Source organism: Haliotis cracherodii, unplaced genomic scaffold, assembly GCF_022045235.1.
Source record: "Haliotis cracherodii isolate W230 unplaced genomic scaffold, xgHalCrac1.p SCAF_34, whole genome shotgun sequence".
NCBI lineage: Eukaryota > Metazoa > Mollusca > Gastropoda > Lepetellida > Haliotidae > Haliotis > Haliotis cracherodii.
Window position 1 is genome coordinate 876,722 of NW_027266291.1, and position 19,810 is coordinate 896,531.

At 43.3% G+C, this 19,810-nt stretch overlaps 1 protein-coding gene across 1 annotated transcript; it reads right to left on the reverse strand.

The window, feature by feature from the left end:
- Positions 1–166: 166 nt before the first annotated feature.
- Positions 167–17,132, reverse strand: LOC139477679 (tRNA (guanine(37)-N(1))-methyltransferase-like). Its single transcript, XM_071260058.1, has 5 exons — positions 16,369–17,132; positions 13,265–13,487; positions 10,442–10,630; positions 1,797–2,414; positions 167–1,611 (listed from the first exon to the last, which is right to left on the reverse strand). The coding sequence occupies exons 1-5, from the start codon at positions 16,888–16,890 to the stop codon at positions 1,577–1,579; spliced, it is 1,587 nt and encodes a 528-aa protein (XP_071116159.1). The 5' UTR covers positions 16,891–17,132; the 3' UTR covers positions 167–1,576.
- Between the last annotated feature and the right edge of the window lie 2,678 nt (positions 17,133–19,810).

The following is a 19,810-nucleotide window of genomic DNA, read 5'->3' on the forward strand; positions in this document are numbered from 1 at the left end:
GTTTTCAAATGTGGACAGCACACAATGATTGTTCATCTATCAGGTGCGCAGAAAAACACTTGTTTTTAAATAACGCTTACGTAATAAACGCTTGCTGAAAATCAACGTCAACTCTCCGTGGTTATACTGCAAAGAAGAATGGAACAAAACGAAGTTAACAGGCATTTTTAATGTTCATCGAAACACAATGTTATCTCTCTTGATAAGACGTCAACAAGACAGCCATATTCGGTTCGTGCATCTACGGAATCGACACCAAAAGGCCTCTTTAAACATCTCGGACGATTCCTGGGTTGAGACCAATTAGTGGCAGTTCCGTACGGAACCAGAAGGAACACAACATCCGACTACCACGTCCAGCGATACGCCCAATTTTGCTTCCATGTCACGGTCAGGTACGCCTAGCTTGGTGTAGACAAAACTGAGGTTCAGAAGACAAGACTGGGTGAGCATACTGTTCACAAATTCACAGATTTCATTTGTACAACTCTGATACTGGTGCAAGGGTCTCCAGGCGTCCAAAAGAACGTTTCAGCAACGCTTTCGTAATTCAACATCGTCAGTTTGGTGATTGAAGAGTAATGGTATGGGGCGACATCACAAGTCATTTGAGAACACAAATCACTGTTAATGCTAGGTCAGTTGGGCCAATCTTTGACTGACATTTGTAACATCCCCCAGGCCAGTTTCCACCCTTGCCGAACTAGGCTGGAATTTCCAGGCTTCCTCGTAGCACCACCAGTGTTTATTACGAGTTATGTCCCTTCTGTGTCCCTCCTTTTGACCAATCAGATTCAACATCTCAGATCTATATTGTAACGGGTCTTTCCTCACAAAGTGCATCAAATCACTTTGGCACCTTGATTTAAAACATGAAAAGATTTGCAAAATATCTGTCGACACCAATACATATGCTTTGCAAATCCTGCAGTCGTCAGAAATCTGCACGTTGAAATCTATGTTGTTTTCAAACAGGATGTCTAGTTAGTTACACTATGATGATTGGTCTACGCATCACCTCATAAGTCCAGCCAAAATGTTACACCGGAATTCCAGCCTAGTTCAGCAAGGGTGGAAACTGGACTTTTATAGTCAGTTAACTCCCTTGCCTCGAGAAGTCTCAACTGGGTCACTCATGGCCTTTTCAGATCGCTGACCCAACTTTTTCAGGCTATGACCTTGAGGGTGACCTTGAACCTCAACATGTTTGAAAGGCCTGTTAGAAAAACGTGCCAGGCCAAGACAACTTACTTGCTGTGATATCACTGAAGTTGTCCAATCCCCACAAGGCTTCCAAAACAAATGTGAAGTGATCAAATTCTGATAAAACATGTAAACAGTTACATGTGATTGCAAAATATCACCTGAATAAGTATATACATATTGGGTGTATGGTTTGTCCTGCTAACTTATCTAAGCAAGTTATTACAAATGTTGGGTACACAAAATAACATGTAGGATCAGTTTGTCATGATGAATGTGACTTCTTGTCTTTCTAAGGTTTAGTTGTTCCTCTTATCATTCATTGTCTCTTTTCCAGAAAACTGAAACTTGAATGAAGATTTTGCAATGGCCATCAGTTAGTTTTCACTCTCTTAGCCTCTGGTTCACCTGAAAATCAAGCATAAGAAACTGAAACGCAATGCCAGTCAGTACGATTGCAGGACAGACAATGGGTGAAGCATTATTGTATCTTTGGTTGATATAATCTTGGATCTAAAAACTGAAAGTACATTAACTCTATAATCACCAACAGATATTGAATCTAAATGCAACTACATCATAAGCAAACTTACCATCCTCATTTAGATTCAAACCAACTTCCTGTACTTCATGAAATAAAATGTCTTTTGTCAGGCGAAATGTTAAGCACAACATATCTTTGTTGGGGGCAACATTTCGAACAAATCTCACACTGACATCTGTCAAAGATTTAGCAATAATTCTCTCCCCTTGTTCCACGACATCTTTCCTTGGATCAACGCTTTTGCTGAAACAGTAGCAATGCACCACTGGTAAATTGGCATCATCTACATCCTCCCTTACTAAATCACAATCCGCTAAAAGAGACACAAAGCAGTCCAGGAATTCTATGGCTGATGCTGGGAGATTCATCAACACATGCATGTTGCTGCCTTGTGGATCTGACTTTATCCTCTTCATCAAATCAGACTTCACAACTGTTCGAATGAATGCCCGTCCATCAAGATTATAAGCTGTCAACATATCTGGTTTAATTCTATTAAGAGAAATGTTTCTCTGTAAAGAGCTGTAGGAATCTGGGTTAAGGTCATTGGCCTTGACAGAGATACCACGCCTTGCAGCCGGGATGGCGAACGGACCAACACCCGCAAACATATCATAAACAGTGTCGCCTTTCTCCAGCTGGCTGATCATTGTTCCATGTTCAGTAGCTGAAAAAGAATAAAAACAGGTCTGTGTTAGCTGTGGCTGTACCATGGAATCCCTATACTGAATTAAGCGTGAAGCAGACCAGAGATGTGCATGCACACTACGTATGGTTTTACTAGTCTGGACTAATGCCGATTTTCAAATGCTAGCCCACTGAGATACCATGTCGCAGTTTAACATGACTACCTCACTCAGTATACTGGACCCGTGAAGATCAGGGATAGACTAGGTCTTCAGCAACCCATGCTGCAGCTAAACAAAGATCTGAGGACATCCCATTACGGGTCACGTCTGAATGACCTTTTGCGAACTTTGACCGACCACTGAAACGAGTAACAAGAAGTTGACATCAGCCAATCAGAATGCAGCTTTCACGAGCTTTGCGGCACCATTTGAACCTGGCAACTTCCATTTCAGACAACGCTTGAAAAATATGTTGACACAGTTCTTGATTAATTTTTTTTTAAACTGAACAGACGAACATTTCAGAATGTCTAATATATAAAGAAACACATTCCGACTGTTACTTTAATGATCAGGTAAGCGATGCTTTGATTGGTCTGAGGAAAGGTCGTTCTGACGTGACCCCTAATGGGATGTCCTCAGATCTTTGTATAGTGATAGAGAGAACTAAGATCTGATTTTAATGAGATTGCGATGTAAATCACTGGATAGTCTGGTCCAGACTTCATTATTTACAGACCGCCGTCATATAGCTGGAACATTGCTGATTGCGGCGTAAAACAATAAAGAAACAAACAGTTAACTGACTCCGAGCCAACCAGTCCTCATTTTAGGCCCTTAATGTCGAGCGCCAGGCAGAGTTATAACAAGTACCATCTTTTAACCTCTTTTGGTTTGACCTGGCTTGGGATTGAATCCCCGGCCTAACACTCTCCTGGCAGACGTTCTACCGCTAGACCACAGAGGGGGTCGCACTCTCCGGGCAGACATTCTACCACTAGACCACAGAGGGAGTCCCACTCTCCTGGCAGACGTTCTACCACTAGACTACAGAGGGGGTCGCACTCTCCGGGCAGACATTCTACCACTAGACCACAGAGGGAGTCCCACTCTCCGGGCAGACATTCTACCACTAGATCACAGAGGGAGTCCCACTCTCCTGGCAGACGTTCTACCGCTAGACTACAGAGGGGGTCGCACTCTCCGGGCAGACATTCTACCACTAGACCACAGAGGGAGTCCCACTCTCCGGGCAGACGTTCTACCACTAGACTACAGAGGGGGTCGCACTCTCCGGGCAGACATTCTACCACTAGACCACAGAGGGAGTCCCACTCTCCTGGCAGACGTTCTACCACTAGACTACAGAGGGGGTCGCACTCTCCGGGCAGACATTCTACCACTAGACCACAGAGGGGGTCCCACTCTCCGGGCAGACGTTCTACCACTAGATCACAGAGGTGGTCCCACTCTCCAGGCAGACGTTCTACCAATAGACCACGAAGGCGGTCACAACCAGTATGAGGGATTGGGGACACCTTCTCGCCAAGAATCCACAAGGACACAGAACATTGGCTGCCTTGTCATGTGTTCTCTGTCCGTCCATCAGGTTGCTTTAATATTATCCTTCAGTGTTTATCAGTTAATTCTCATGTTAATCCCACTCATTGTTATTATTGTCAAACCTTACCCTTCCAAATATAATTCTGTACAATTCTTGTCCATTAGTATGGCTTGACAACAGCATATGGGTTGTTTCCGAAAACATCCCCATTACAATGTAATATACATAATAAAGAAGTTCAGCTCAATGTATCACTTTCATCATGATAAAAACACAGAGACACTTAATTGTTGCTTGAAACACAACATGGGTAAAAAAATTTTACTTCCTTAATTTATCATTATAAAACCATTTCCAATACCAAAACATGGATATTCAGCAGTCAAAAGAATGTCTGTGTCCTGTCTATATCAGTCTCCTGTCCGTGGCTGTGTCCTGTCTGTGTCAGTGTCCTGTCTGTGTCAGTGTCCTGTCTCTATCTGTGTCCTGTCTATGTCTGTGTCCTGTCTATGTCAGTGTCCTGTCTATATCTGTGTCCTGTCTATGTCTGTGTCCTGTCTATGTCTGTGTCCTGTCTGTGTCAAGTGTCCTGTCTCTATCTGTGTCCTGTCTATATCTGTGTCCTGTCTATGTCTGTGTCCTGTCTATATCAGTGTCCTGTCTATGTCTGTGTCCTGTCTGTGTCAGTGTCCTGTCAATGTCAGTGTCCTGTCAATGTCAGTGTCCTGTCTGTGTCTGTGTCCTGTCTGTGTCTGTCTGTGTCAGAGTCCTGTCTGTGTCTGTGTCCTGTCTGTGTCTGTCTGTGTCTGTGTCCTGTCTGTGTCTGTGTCAGTGTCCTGTCTCTATCTGTGTCCTGTCTATATCTGTGTCCTGTCTATGTCTGTGTCCTGTCTGTGTCAGTGTCCTGTCAATGTCAGTGTCCTGTATGTGTCTGTGTCCTGTCTGTGTCTGTCTGTGTCAGTGTCCTGTCAATGTCAGTGTCCTGTCTGTGTCTGTGTCCTGTCTGTGTCTGTGTCCTGTCTGTGTCTGTGTCCTGTCTGTGTCTGTCAGTGTCCTGTCTGTGGCTGTGCCCTGTCCATGTCTGTGTCTGTGTCCGGGCTGTGTCCTGTCCATGTCTGTGTCTGTGTCCTGGCTGTCTCCTCTTTGTGTCCTTTCTGTGTCCTGTCTGTGGCTGTGTCCTGTCAGTGGCTGTGTCCTGTCTGTGTCAGTGTCCTGTCTATGTCAGTGTATTGTCTGTGGCTGTGTTTTGTCGGTGGCTGTGTCCTCTCTGTGTCCTGTCTATGTCTGTGTCCTGTCTGAGTCAGTGTCCTGTCAATGTCAGTGTCCTGTCTGTGTCTGTGTCCTGTCGGTGGCTGTGTCCTGTCTGTGGCTGTGTCCTGTCGTGGCTGTGTCCTCTCTGTGTCCTGTCTGTGTCCTGTGTCCTGTCTGAGTCAGTGTCCTGTCAATGTCAGTGTCCTGTCTGTGTCCTGTCTGTGTCTGTGTCCTGTCGGTGGCTGTGTCCTCTCTGTGTCCTGTCTGTGTCAGTACCCTGTCTGTGGCTATGTCCTGTTTGTGGCTGTGTCCTGTCTATGTCTGTGTCCTGTCTGTGTCTGTGTCCTGTCTGTGGCAGTGTCCTGTCTATGTCAGTGTCCTGTCTGTGTCTGTGTCCTGTCTGTGGCAGTGTCCTGTCTATGTCAGTGTATTGTCTGTGGCTGTGTCCTGTCGGTGGCTGTGTCCTCTCCGTGTCCTGTCTATGTCTGTGTCCTGTCTGAGTCAGTGTCCTGTCAATATCAGTGTCCTGTCTGTGTCTGTGTCCTGTCTGTGTCCTGTCGGTGGCTGTGCCCTGTCTGTGGCTGTGTCCTGTCGGTGGCTGTGTCCTCTCTGTGTCCTGTCTGTGTCTGTGTCCTTTCTGAGTCAGTGTCCTGTCAATGTCTGTGTCTGTGTCCTGTCCGTGTCTGTGTCCTGTCGGTGGCTGTGTCCTCTCTGTGTCCTGTCTGTGTCAGTGTCCTGCCTATGTTTGTGTCCTGTCTGTGTCAGTGTCCTGTATATGCCAGTGTCCTGTTCATGTCTGTGTCCTGTCCATGTCTGTGTCAGTGTCCTGTCTATGTCTGTGTCCTGTCTGTGTCAGTGTCCTGTCTATGTCAGTGTCCTGTCTGTGGCTTTGTCCTGTATGTGTCCAGTATGTGTCTGTGTCCTATCTTTGTCTGTGTCCTGTCTGTGTCTGTGTCCTGTCTATGTCCTGTCTGTGTCTGTTCTATGTCCTGTCTGTGCCCTGTCTGTGTCTGTGCCCTGTCTATGTCTGTGTCCTGTCTATGTCCTGTCTCTGTCTGTGTCCTGTCTATGTATGTGTCTTGTCTATGTCTGTGTCCTGTCTGTGTCCTGTCTGTGTCCTGTCTGTGTCCTGTCTATGTCCTGTCTGTGTCCTGTCTGTGTCCTTTGTCTGTGTCCTGTCTACATCTGTATATTGTCTTTTCTGTGTCCTAACTGTGGCTGTGTCCTGTCTGTGTCTGTGTCCTGTCTACAATTGTGTATTGTCTCTGTCTGTGTCCTGTCTGTGTCTGTGTCCTGTCTGTGGCTGTGTCATGTCTGTGTCTATGTCCTGTTTACATCTGTGTCCTGTCTGTGTCCTGTCGATGTCCTGTCTGTGTCTGTTCTATGTCCTGTCTGTGTCTGTTCTATGTCCTGTCTGTGTCCTGTCTATGTCTGACTGTGTCTGTGTCCTGTCTGTGTCCTGTCTGTGTCCTGTCTATGTCTGTCTGTGTCCTGTCTGTGTCCTGTCTATGTCCTGTCTGTGTCTGTTCTATGTCCTGTCTGTGTCTGTTCTATGTCCTGTCTGTGTCCTGTCTATGTCTGTCTGTGTCTGTGTCCTGTCTATGTCTGTCTGTGTCTGTGTCCTGTCTGTGTCCTGTCTGTGTCTGTGTCCTGTCTGTGTCTTATCTACGTCTGTGTCCTGTCTGTGGCTGTGTCCAGTATATGTCTGTGTCCTGTCTGTGGCTGTGTCCTGTCTTGTCTGTGTCCTGTTTATGTCCTGCCTGTGTCCTGCCTGTGTCCTGTCTGTGTCCTTTGTCTGTGTCCTGTCTACATCTGTATATTGTCTTGTCTGTGTCCTGTCTGTGGCTGTGTCCCATCTATGTCTGTGTCCTTTCTTGTCTGTGTCCCGTCTATGTCTGTTTCCTGTCTATGTCTGTGTCCTGTCTGTGACTGTGTCCTGTCTATGTCTGTGTCCTTTCTTGTCTGTGTCCTGTCTTTATCTGTGTCCTGTCTTGTCTGTGTCCTGTCTATGTCCTGCCTGTGTCCTGTCTTGTCTGTGTCCCGTCTATGTCTGTGTCCTTTCTTGTCTGTGTCCTGTCTTTATCTGTGTCCTGTCTTGTCTGTGTCCCGTCTATGTCTGTGTCCTGTCTATGTCTGTGTCCTTTCTTGTCTGTGTCCCGTCTATGTCTGTGTCCTGTCTATGTCTGTGTCCTGTCTATGTCTGTGTCCTTTCTTGTCTGTGTCCTGTATGTGTCTGTGTCCTGTCTGTGACTGTGTCCTGTCTATGTCTGTGTCCTTTCTTGTCTGTGTCCTGTCTTTATCTGTGTCCTGTCTTGTCTGTGTCCTGTCTATGTCTGTGTCCTGTCAATGTCAGTGTCCTTTCTTGTCTGTATCCTGTCTATGTCTGTGTCCTTTCTTGTCTGTGTCCTGTCTATGTCTGTGTCCTGTCTATGTCTGTGTCCTTTCTTGTCTGTGTCCTGTCTTTATCTGTGTCCTGTCTTGTCTGTGTCCTGTCTATGTCTGTGTCCTGTCAATGTCAGTGTCCTGTCTATGTCTGTGTCCTTTCTTGTCTGTGTCCCGTCTATGTCTGTGTCCTGTCTATGTCTGTGTCCTGTCTGTGACTGTGTCCTGTCTATGTCTGTGTCCTTTCTTGTCTGTGTCCTGTCTTTATCTGTGTCCTGTCTTGTCTGTGTCCTGTCTATGTCCTGCCTGTGTCCTGTCTTGTCTGTGTCCTGTCTATGTCCTGCCTGTGTCCTGTCTTGTCTGTGTCCTGTCTATGTCCTGCCTGTGTCTTATCTATGTCTGTGTCCTGTCTATATCTGTATATTGTCTTGTCTGTGTCCTGTCTACATCTGTATATTGTCTTGTCAGTGTCCTGTCTATGTCCTGTCCATGTATGTGTCCTGTCCATGTCTGTGTCCTATCTGTGGTTGTGTCCTGTCTATGTCCTTTCTGTGGCTCTGTCCTGTATGTGTCCTGTCTCTGTCCTGTCCATGTATGTGTCCTGTCCAGGTCTGTGTCCTATCTGTGGTTGTGTCCTGTCTATGTCCTTTCTGTGGCTCTGTCCTGTATGTGTCCTGTCTGTGTATGTGTCCTGTCTATGTCCTGTCCATGTATGTGTCCTGTCCAGGTCTGTGTCTTATCTGTGGTTGTGTCCTGTCTATGTCCTTTCTGTGGCTCTGTCCTGTATGTGTCCTGTCTATGTCCTGTCCATGTATGTGTCCTGTCCAGGTCTGTGTCCTATCTGTGGTTGTGTCCTATGTCCTTTCTGTGGCTCTGTCCTGTATGTGTCCTGTCTATGTCCTGTCCATGTATGTGTCCTGTCCAGGTCTGTGTCCTATCTGTGGTTGTGTCCTGTCTATGTCCTTTCTGTGGCTCTGTCCTGTATGTGTCCTGTCTCTGTCCTGTCCATGTATGTGTCCTGTCCAGGTCTGTGTCCTATCTGTGGTTGTGTCCTGTCTATGTCCTTTCTGTGGCTCTGTCCTGTATGTGTCCTGTCTCTGTCCTGTCCATGTATGTGTCCTGTCCAGGTCTGTGTCCTGTCTATGTCTGTGTCCTGTCTATGTCTGTGTCCTTTCTTGTCTGTGTCCTGTCTTTATCTGTGTCCTGTCTTGTCTGTGTCCTGTCTATGTCTGTGTCCTGTCAATGTCAGTGTCCTGTCTATGTCTGTGTCCTTTCTTGTCTGTGTCCTGTCTATGTCTGTGTCCTGTCTATGTCTGTGTCCTGTCTATGTCTGTGTCCTTTCTTGTCTGTATCCTGTCTATGTCTGTGTCCTTTCTTGTCTGTGTCCTGTCTATGTCTGTGTCCTGTCTTGTCTGTGTCCTGTCTATGTCTGTGTCCTTTCTTGTCTGTGTCCTGTCTATGTCTGTGTCCTTTCTTGTCTGTGTCCTGTCTATGTCCTGCCTGTGTCCTGTCTTGTCTGTGTCCTGTCTATGTCTGTGTCCTGTCTTGTCTGTGTCCTGTCTATGTCCTGCCTGTGTCCTGTCTTGTCTGTGTCCCGTCTATGTCTGTGTCCTTTCTTGTCTGTGTCCTGTCTTTATCTGTGTCCTGTCTTGTCTGTGTCCCGTCTATGTCTGTGTCCTGTCTATGTCTGTGTCCTGTCTGTGACTGTGTCCTGTCTATGTCTGTGTCCTTTCTTGTCTGTGTCCTGTCTTTATCTGTGTCCTGTCTTGTCTGTGTCCTGTCTATGTCCTGCCTGTGTCCTGTCTTGTCTGTGTCCTGTCTATGTCCTGCCTGTGTCCTGTCTTGTCTGTGTCCTGTCTATGTCCTGCCTGTGTCTTATCTATGTCTGTGTCCTGTCTATATCTGTATATTGTCTTGTCTGTGTCCTGTCTACATCTGTATATTGTCTTGTCAGTGTCCTGTCTATGTCCTGTCCATGTATGTGTCCTGTCCATGTCTGTGTCCTATCTGTGGTTGTGTCCTGTCTATGTCCTTTCTGTGGCTCTGTCCTGTATGTGTCCTGTCTCTGTCCTGTCCATGTATGTGTCCTGTCCAGGTCTGTGTCCTATCTGTGGTTGTGTCCTGTCTATGTCCTTTCTGTGGCTCTGTCCTGTATGTGTCCTGTCTGTGTATGTGTCCTGTCTATGTCCTGTCCATGTATGTGTCCTGTCCAGGTCTGTGTCTTATCTGTGGTTGTGTCCTGTCTATGTCCTTTCTGTGGCTCTGTCCTGTATGTGTCCTGTCTATGTCCTGTCCATGTATGTGTCCTGTCCAGGTCTGTGTCTTATCTGTGGTTGTGTCCTATGTCCTTTCTGTGGCTCTGTCCTGTATGTGTCCTGTCTATGTCCTGTCCATGTATGTGTCCTGTCCAGGTCTGTGTCCTATCTGTGGTTGTGTCCTGTCTATGTCCTTTCTGTGGCTCTGTCCTGTATGTGTCCTGTCTCTGTCCTGTCCATGTATGTGTCCTGTCCAGGTCTGTGTCCTATCTGTGGTTGTGTCCTGTCTATGTCCTTTCTGTGGCTCTGTCCTGTATGTGTCCTGTCTGTGTGTGTGTCCTGTCTATGTCCTGTCCATGTATGTGTCCTGTCCAGGTCTGTGTCCTATCTGTGGTTGTGTCCTGTCTATGTCCTTTCTGTGGCTCTGTCCTGTATGTGTCCTGTCTGTGTGTGTGTCCTGTTTATGTTTGTGTCCTGTCTGTGTCTGTGTCTGTGTCTGTGTCCTGTTAATGCAAGTGGAGTCCATCCTTTCTAAGGTATAGGATTATGATTCCCATCTGAGACTGTAAAATGATCTGTGGCTTCAACGTTGTGTTGCCTATTGAGAACTTACAGAGTCTTGGATTCCAGTAGACCTTAGAGAAGTCAAATTCATATATGCAGCCATTTTCTCGAACTTGTGTGACATAGTTGTCTTCTCCTGCCAGAAGTTCCATCTTGAAGTTGCGGAATGTGTTGTCAATCACATCAAGCTTGTTAACCACAGTACTGATATTAGGAAGCTTGTCAGAGATTACCTGCCCTGGACAAACAAACAAAATATTACTGTATTTTTGTGTAAATAGTTTTAGTGTAAATATATTTGTAGTAACTGTAGGTGGCAGCAAAAGATTGAAATACTGGTAAAATAATATCAAGCGCTGACATGGCTGGTTTGAACCACAGTTAACAGAAGCGAGTGGAGCTTGCCAGTATGATTTTGTACTCCAAATAAGAAATGTAAAGAGTTACCTGCCCTTGTATACATGACTATGGCAGTTTCAGATGGGACAGTTTCTAGAAGGCTGTCTGTACCTATATCATGTATATAATATAAGAGTTATACAGAGGGAGATTTGATGCCTTTTTCAATCTGACTTGTTTCTAATCTACTTACCATGTGCAGATTGGATACCTATCTAACACTGACTTCCTGTCAGATTCCAACACTCATCTACGTTCAAGCAATGGAGACAGACCTCTTACAAGGCACGCCACAGTGACAATATTCTGAACATTCGTGAGTGCACTAACATTAATTCTAGAGCTGCTGCCACGTTTCACCCACTGTGTTGCTTTTTGGATTGTAAAAGTAAAAAGCTTAAATTTAAGCTTGTGATTATTTATTGAACTTGTGTGGTCGTGAACTGATTTCTGGGTGAAGCTCTGCATATAATTAGGAAAACACCTTGGAATAACAAAAACAATGATATATCAAGGTGTATTTTCCATTGCTACAACAATTCACCACTTGTCAGAGCTCACAACATCGTCAAGAAAGTATTTGAAAAAAAGACATGCCAGGCAGCCATCCGGTCCCGCAGACATAGAAGCTGCTGGGCTGACGGAACTCTTCTGGCTCTTATTAAAAAACTGCAGCTTTCTGTGACAAAATAAATCAACACGCAGTTTTACTGCAAGTCATAAGGACCCTTACAAAATCGAACCTATGGGCCAGACACAAGGGATGAACCTGCCACAGGCCTACGGAAAGGAGCTTATCTCCCACACTGGTTATGAGAATACAAACTGAGTTGACATGAGTAACACAATCCTGTTGTTTACATGGAATTCTCGGACGTTTAGATAGCTGACATATCACTTTGTCATGTTTACTGGGTTTTGTGAAATCATTGCCATAATTATCAATGAAATTCGTACTTATCATCATAAAGCTTACTCAGTCTGCGCCAATAATACCCAGCTTGAAGCCACCAAGTAGGTCTACTATTGTGTTTAGCGAATAATTAAATTCGTGTTAACCAGAAATGCTTTCAGCACTGTACATAACTGAGACTCGCCACCTTCATTCTGACAAATGTACCTCGCTATATGGAATTTGACCTTCAACGTAGGTCACTCACGACCTTTTCCAAAAATGGTCCTTCTCTAAGGAAGACATTATTTAGTTTCATTAACCTACAGTAACATTATTTTCAGACTATGAAGTTGTGCATGACCATGTCCCTTCACATGACATACTAATGTGTCCAACAATTTCCTGTGCTATTAAGGAGATATGCTTGCTTCCATATCCCTGAGATGTCTCAAAATCAGTGAGTGAGTGAGTTGGGTTTAACGCTGCTTTTAACAGTATTCCACTAATATGAAGGTGTGTCAGCTTAATGTGGGAGGAAAGCCCAAGGTGATGCAGGTCTCAGGCTTTTACCAGTTCAGTGAAACCCACGAGCACAGGTATGGTGCTGACAAACCTAGAAACATAATCAGGGCGAACCAGGATTTGAACCCACAATCATAGGTTTCTGGCGTGCCCAAGGGACACAACTCTGCACAGCGAATCGCAGCACCTTAGACGACTGGGCCACCCGTGCCCCAAGCAGAGAAAGAAACTGGAAATTATATATGAAAACCTGGTCACTATTATTGATACAGAACATGGCAGTACACTGTTTAGCATTTTTTTAAACAAAACGAAAGGAGGGTGTCACATGGAACAAAATGACATTGTACTTGTAAGATGATATGGATACCGGCTAATGAAGAGCTACTATGTCAGCATCATGCTGGCAACTGTTGAAATACCTCATGATGAAATAGTAAGAAATGGTGTTCCTGAAAATGTTTACTGCCTTCAAAGTACAAGTGAACAAACTCCTGAGGTTAGAAATATGTTATGAAATTGAAACAATGCAGCACGGTAACACGATACGCTACCTATTGCGTTATGCATATTTACGTCATATCACGTTGAAACTTCTTGACTATTTTTGTGATATTTGACTATCAAAAACACCTGGCTAGGGGCATTAAACGAGTAGTAAGTAATTTATTTTGGCAAGTGTATTGTCTCGTACCAATATAGAAAAAAGTGTTTCATGTTTCGTATCGTTGCATGAAAACTCATGATGCACCAAAGTATCATTTCACCCCTTTTTATTATTATTGCTATTGTTTATGAAGCAAACAAATTCATATTTATAATCATGTTTTAAAATATTTAGCAGAGCTATTATTAGAATTGTTTCCTTTAAGATAGTGGACTAGTTACAAGCTTGCAAGATGGATTTCACAAACCATGGTGGTCATGGGTTAGAGACGCTAGTGACCTTGATGATAATGTTTTGGTTCCTGTTGAAGTTATAGGGAAGCTAACTAGAGAGCCCAGGTTTGCCCTGATTTTGAAAGCACTTCTCAACAACTCCTAAGTTGGTCTTACCAATAAGTTTCTTGTACGGATAGACTTCAGGTTTAAGGTTGAGATGAGCGATGTGGCCGATGACACTGAAGCTGGTGACACTGTCAGAACTGACTGGTATGACAGCCCGAAGGATGTCTTGTACATTCCAGTTCTCGTATGTCATCTCTACATCATACATATCAAAGTCTTTACATTGAATGTCATTTTCTTGCAGCAACTGTCTGTCAGACTGTTCAAGATCCTACAACAGAGATTTGTCAATATTTGGGAAAATTGTGTGATACCCTTATTTTAAGTCCCCTTGTATTTTGTTGTCTATGCTGATCAACAAATAACGGCTACTTAATCATAGAGTCATATTTTCAGGATTTCTACCATTCCATTAAAATCCATGATCCTCATGTATATGGCAATAACAACATTCCAAAATTTTATCTTAAACTTGGCATATTCCATATCAAACTTGTCAACTGTTGGCCCTGCAAAATAATTCCCCTCACTCAACACCTTTGTTGTTGTTTATTAAGTGGATATCTTTTCCACGGGTATTTTTCAAACATTAACCACCAATTATAAGAGGATATAGGAAACATATAGACTTAGAGATAGGATTTGTGATCATAACATCACTGGGCGTGACCATGTGGACAGGATATCAATAGGGTTTGTGAACATAACAATCACTGGGCGTGACCATGTGGACAGGATATCAATAGGGTTTGTGAACATAACAATCACTGGGCGTGACCATGTGGACAGGATATCAATAGGGTTTGTGATCATAACAATCACCGGGCATGACCATGTGGACAGGATATCAATAGGGTTTGTGAACATAACAATCACCGGGCATGACCATGTGGACAGGATATCATTAGGGTTTGTGAACATAACAATCACCGGGCATGACCATGTGGACAGGATATCAATAGGGTTTGTGATCATAACAATCACCGGGCATGACCATGTGGACAGGATATCAATAGGGTTTGTGAACATAACAATCACCGGGCATGACCATGTGGACAGGATATCAATAGGGTTTGTGAACATAACAATCACCGGGCATGACCATGTGGACAGGATATCAATAGGGTTTGTGAACATAACAATCACCGGGCATGACCATGTGGACAGGATATCAATAGGGTTTGTGAACATAACAATCACCGGGCATGACCATGTGGACAGGATATCAATAGGGTTTGTGAACATAACAATCACCAGGCATGACCATGTGGACAGGATATCAATAGGGTTTGTGAACATAACAATCACCGGGCATGACCATGTGGACAGGATATCAATAGGGTTTGTGAACATAACAATCACCGGGCATGACCATGTGGACAGGATATCAATAGGGTTTGTGAACATAACAATCACTGGGCATGACCATGTGGACAGGATATCAATAGGGTTTGTGAACATAACAATCACCGGGCATGACCATGTGGACAGGATATCAATAGGGTTTGTGAACATAACAATCACCAGGCATGACCATGTGGACAGGATATCAATAGGGTTTGTGATCATAACAATCACTGGGCATGACCATGTGGACAGGATATCAATAGGGTTTGTGAACATAACAATCACTGGGCATGACCATGTGGAGAGGATATCAATAGGGTTTGTGAACATAACAATCACCGGGCATGACCATGTGGACAGGATATCAATAGGGTTTGTGAACATAACAATCACTGGGCATGACCATGTGGACAGGATATCAATAGGGTTTGTGAACATAACAATCACTGGGCATGACCATGTGGACAGGATATCAATAGGGTTTGTGATCATAACAATCACTGGGCATGACCATGTGGACAGGATATCAATAGGGTTTGTGATCATAACAATCACCGGGCGTGACCATGTGGACAGGATATCAATAGGGTTTGTGATCATAACAATCACTGGGCGTGACCATGTGGACAGGATATCATTAGGGTTTGTGTTTTTGACAATCACTGGGCATGACCATGTGGACAGGATATCGTTGGGGTGTGTGCCTTTGACAATTGCTTAATGAGCATACCGGGAATTGGTGCTTGGGGATACCACAGGACATAGATAAAGTATAGACAGTAGTGAATACATGAAGATGGGTCATAGCTAAAATGTCACCTCAGCAAAACGGCACCTTGTCTGAAGCAAAAACGGCTACTATTGCATGCGGAGAACGGCACTTTATAAAAAAATTTACCTTTGACCTTGGTACTGAAATACATGAAATTAAAGTCACATGGTCACTTGCAAACACAACTAGTTGTGAAATGTTAATTGCCTTAAAACAAGTTTACATTCGAAATTAGCCTCTACTCGAATTTACTCGCCGACTTATCATGAAAACATCACATGCTTTGAAGTTTTAATTACCCTCACTCAAATCAACTCAATGTCAAGCTGAAACTGAGTCTGGCGGACATGTCAAGAAATTAGACAACAGGTATACAATATATTTAATATTTATTTTAGTAAGTAGGATATAAATAATAATTTTACAGATATTTCATATATATCTCCCTTTTCTGCCAGCAGCCAACATCACAAGAATGTTTCTGCAGATAACACACCTTGTCCCTGCCCAAAGGTAAACATATATACTACAACATAACATAATAAAGCATGTAAATAAAGTATATATACTACTGCATAAATTGTTCTTTTTGATATTAGAGATAGAGGTTCCGTTTTTGCCCGAGAAATCAGTGACGTTTTGCTGGGGTGCCGTTTTAGCCTGCACCCCTTGAAGATAATGTCTCAGACAAAAGTGACACAAATATTGCAAATTCATCCCTACACTGACAAGTGACCCTAGCATAGACAGTATAGTGACTACATGAGGATAATGTCTCACACAGAAGTCACACTAATATTGCAGGGTTTATCCCTACACTGAAGAGTGACCCTAGCATAGACAGTATAGTGACTACATGAGGATAATGTCTCACACAGAAGTCACACTAATATTGCAGGGTTTATCCCTACACTGAAGAGTGACCCTAGCATAGACAGTATAGTGACTACATGAGGATAATTTCTCACACAGAAGCCACACTAATATTTCCGGGTTTATCCCTACAATGAAGAGTGACCCCAGCAGACTGTACCTGATAGGATTTATATTTTTCTGGATCAAGTAAAATCAGTTTGTGCGTCTTCTTGTTGTGATCATCATCCGATAGTTCTGCTACTGGCTTCATCAATCTAACCTTTAACATCGACATCTTCGTGGACTTTTTAAGAATGCCAACCTTACGGGCTGGAATCTTTAGCCCTGGAACTTTCATTTTTTTCTTGAACATATGTCTATCCAGTTCAGTCATTCCCCGTACAGATTCCGGTGGATCCATAGCAACAGCAAACTCACTCATTCTGTAAGCATCCATGAACCTCTCCGACCACTGCCTGATATGCGATGGGTCACTCTGTAATATGATGTGTGGTTGTGCAAACTTATGCTTGCATAAATGTGTTTGTTTTGAAGATGTATCAGTGATCTGTTCCTTAGAACTCACAACTCTATACTTATTCGTGGTAGTGGGTATTTTCTGAATTTGCTGACGACTGCGAACAAAGATCCCGCTTAAATAATTGAACAGTGATCTTAATCTGTCTGTTCGTCCGGCCATGTGACTTGTTTACACATGAGACTAATTGTATTTCCGTTTGCCAGATAAAATCCGGACATAATAAACCGGAAGATGTAGCAATAAACTATTGTTATATCGGCGACAATGGACAAGAGAATACCCTTTCGCTCAGATTGTTGATGTGGTATCATATTACAAATTGCGAACGTTCAAATGTCTACAACTGATGTATACATTGTACCAGAAAAGGCCGAGAGAGTCATCCCATACATCACATCTACAACTGGGGTCCCCTGAAAAGCGCAAGCTTGCGGCGGCACCAGTTTAACTTTAAGCTCCTTACAGATATACGGAGCTCCTGACAGCGATATCCCGTTCGCGGAGCTCTCAATACTATCGCTGCCACCAGCCACAGCTCCCAACTGTGCTCAGCCACAACCATGCAGGGAGTTGCAGACGCAACCTATGGGCTGCCATTCGGTAAAAAAATACAAAGTTGAAAGAAAAAGGACAAAAGTACGCAATTAAGGTCAAATATTAGGAATAAAGAACTAAATGTTACTACTAAAGGTCAAAATACAAAACAAACAGACGCCGATTAAACATACAAAGTTGAAATAAATATCAAAATTACGCAATATTATAGTCAAATGTTACGAAAAGACGTCATAAGATAAGAAAGAACAATGTGTTCGAAAGAACGTCAGTGAACACGAAAGGACGTTTTCAATAAAGAACGTCAGTGAGCACGAAAGGACGTTTTCAATAAAGAACGCCAGTGAGCACGAAAGGACGTTTTCAATAAAGAACGTCAGTGAGCACGAAAGGACGTTGACAATAAAGAACGCCAGATGGCGCTGCAATTGTAAAACATTCCGAGGTGCACAATGTATTACATTTATTTCAACTTTGTATGTTTAACCGGCTTCTGTTTGTTTTGTATTTTGACCTTTAGTAGTAACATTTAGTTCTTTATTCCTAATATTTGACCTTAATTGCGTACTTTTGTCCTTTTTTTTCAACTTTGTATTTTTTTTACCGAAAGGCAGCCCATAGCAACCGCCTGACCGTTGTGTTAGCAAAAAAGTACTGATTTTGTTAAATTCAATATCATGTGACTGGTTTGGTTAGAATGCAATGGAAATGTTAGGTGCTTTTCAATGAGTCTGCAATCTCCAACCGATCTGATTAAAAAAACGCAATGCATGTGGGGAAAATAAAGTCAGCGTAAACCTTTTCAAGACTCTTCTTATGGCTTCTTGCCAATCTCATTAAAATCAGATCTTAGTTCTCGCTACCGCCAATCTCATTAATATCAGATCTTAGTTCTCGCTACCGCCAATCTCATTAATATCAGATCTTAGTTCTCGCTACCGCCAATCTCATTAATATCAGATCTTAGTTCTCGCTACCGCTAAACAAAGGTTTGTGGCGAGAACTAGCCACCAGTGTACAAGAAGCCCAATCACATTATAATCAGATCTTGGATCTCGTTCTCGATATGATTTTAATGAGATTGGGCTTCATGCACACTGGTGGCAGGATGATAAACTGGGGGCCTAACTCCTATCACATTACATATATATTATTGCAGTTACACCAGTTTGTTGCAGCGCACAACGTGTGTCACAACCCAGAAAGTATGAACAGTCCAGAAGGTATGTTACCGGGCAGAACGTTTAATGCGGACTATCTATAAATACAAGCAGACACACCACGGCTCAATAACATGTAGGGTTAACTACAGTTGCAGGTGGTGCCTGATATCTGAGTAGAACGGGCACGTTGTCAGGAAAGGGCATTCATCTTCGGTAGTATTCAAGTCACAATAACGGCATTAACTTTTAGTAGTGGAGTCTCCAGTGGTGATGAACCGCATCTCAACTTGACCAACGTACTACGTTGTATGTAACGAACCTGAGTGACGTTTGAATACAATAATGAATAAATTAAGCTGTACTCCAAAGCCAATGAGGGCATACGATACAGATCCACGATGTGCCTCGGTCATATGTCAAATGTTGTATAATGTACCGTTTATGTGATGAACCGGAGTGACGTTTGGTTCAAATAATGGATAAATATGTTTTTACTTCACATCAAATAAAGGAATACGATACAGATACATGGTCTGCCTAGTATAGGTCAGTATTTCAGTGTTGAATCATGTAGCACTAATGTAAAAACCGATGCGATTCTTAGATTGAAATATCGATTTATTTACTTTTTAACTAATGGGGAACGTATTATATAGACCCTACTTTTCATGTCAATAATTGTAGTTTCTCTTTAATATTACTGATTATTATCCCCCGCCACGAAGTGGAAGGGGGATACAAGAATGGGTGGTGTCCCTCCGTCCCGTTTCGTTTCCGGAGCAGAACTAAAAAACAATGAGTGATATCTTAACCAAACTTTGCACATGGATAGATCTAGTGGTAAACTGGTGCCTTTTGATAGTTTGGGATTTTTTAACATAAACAGTTTTCCATGGCAACGGCTTTGAATGGTGGCAGTGCTCGTTTCCGGAGGGCTAATGCCTTGCACACAACCGGACATGTCATACTGGCCGTGGATAGCAGTATTTTGCATAGAACCCCGAATGTGGACAAGTTTTCACAGAAACCACTATAGCTGCAAGCACGAACTATAATGAACATGCTATATAGTAACCCCATTGAGTGATAAGTAGTTGTAGTTATTAATCAAAACAAGCGTCCCTGTGGCAGAGTACATGAATGTCTTTGGGATAAGTAGGAGTAACGGTGGTCCAATGAGTGGGTGAGTTGGGGTTAAGGCCGCTTTTAACAGTATTCCAGTCATACTAAGACATTATTTAGTTTCATTAACCTACAGTAACATTATTTTCAGACTATGAAGTTGTGCATGACCATGTCCCTTCACATGACATACTAATGTGTCCAACAATTTCCTGTGCTATTAAGGAGATATGCATGAT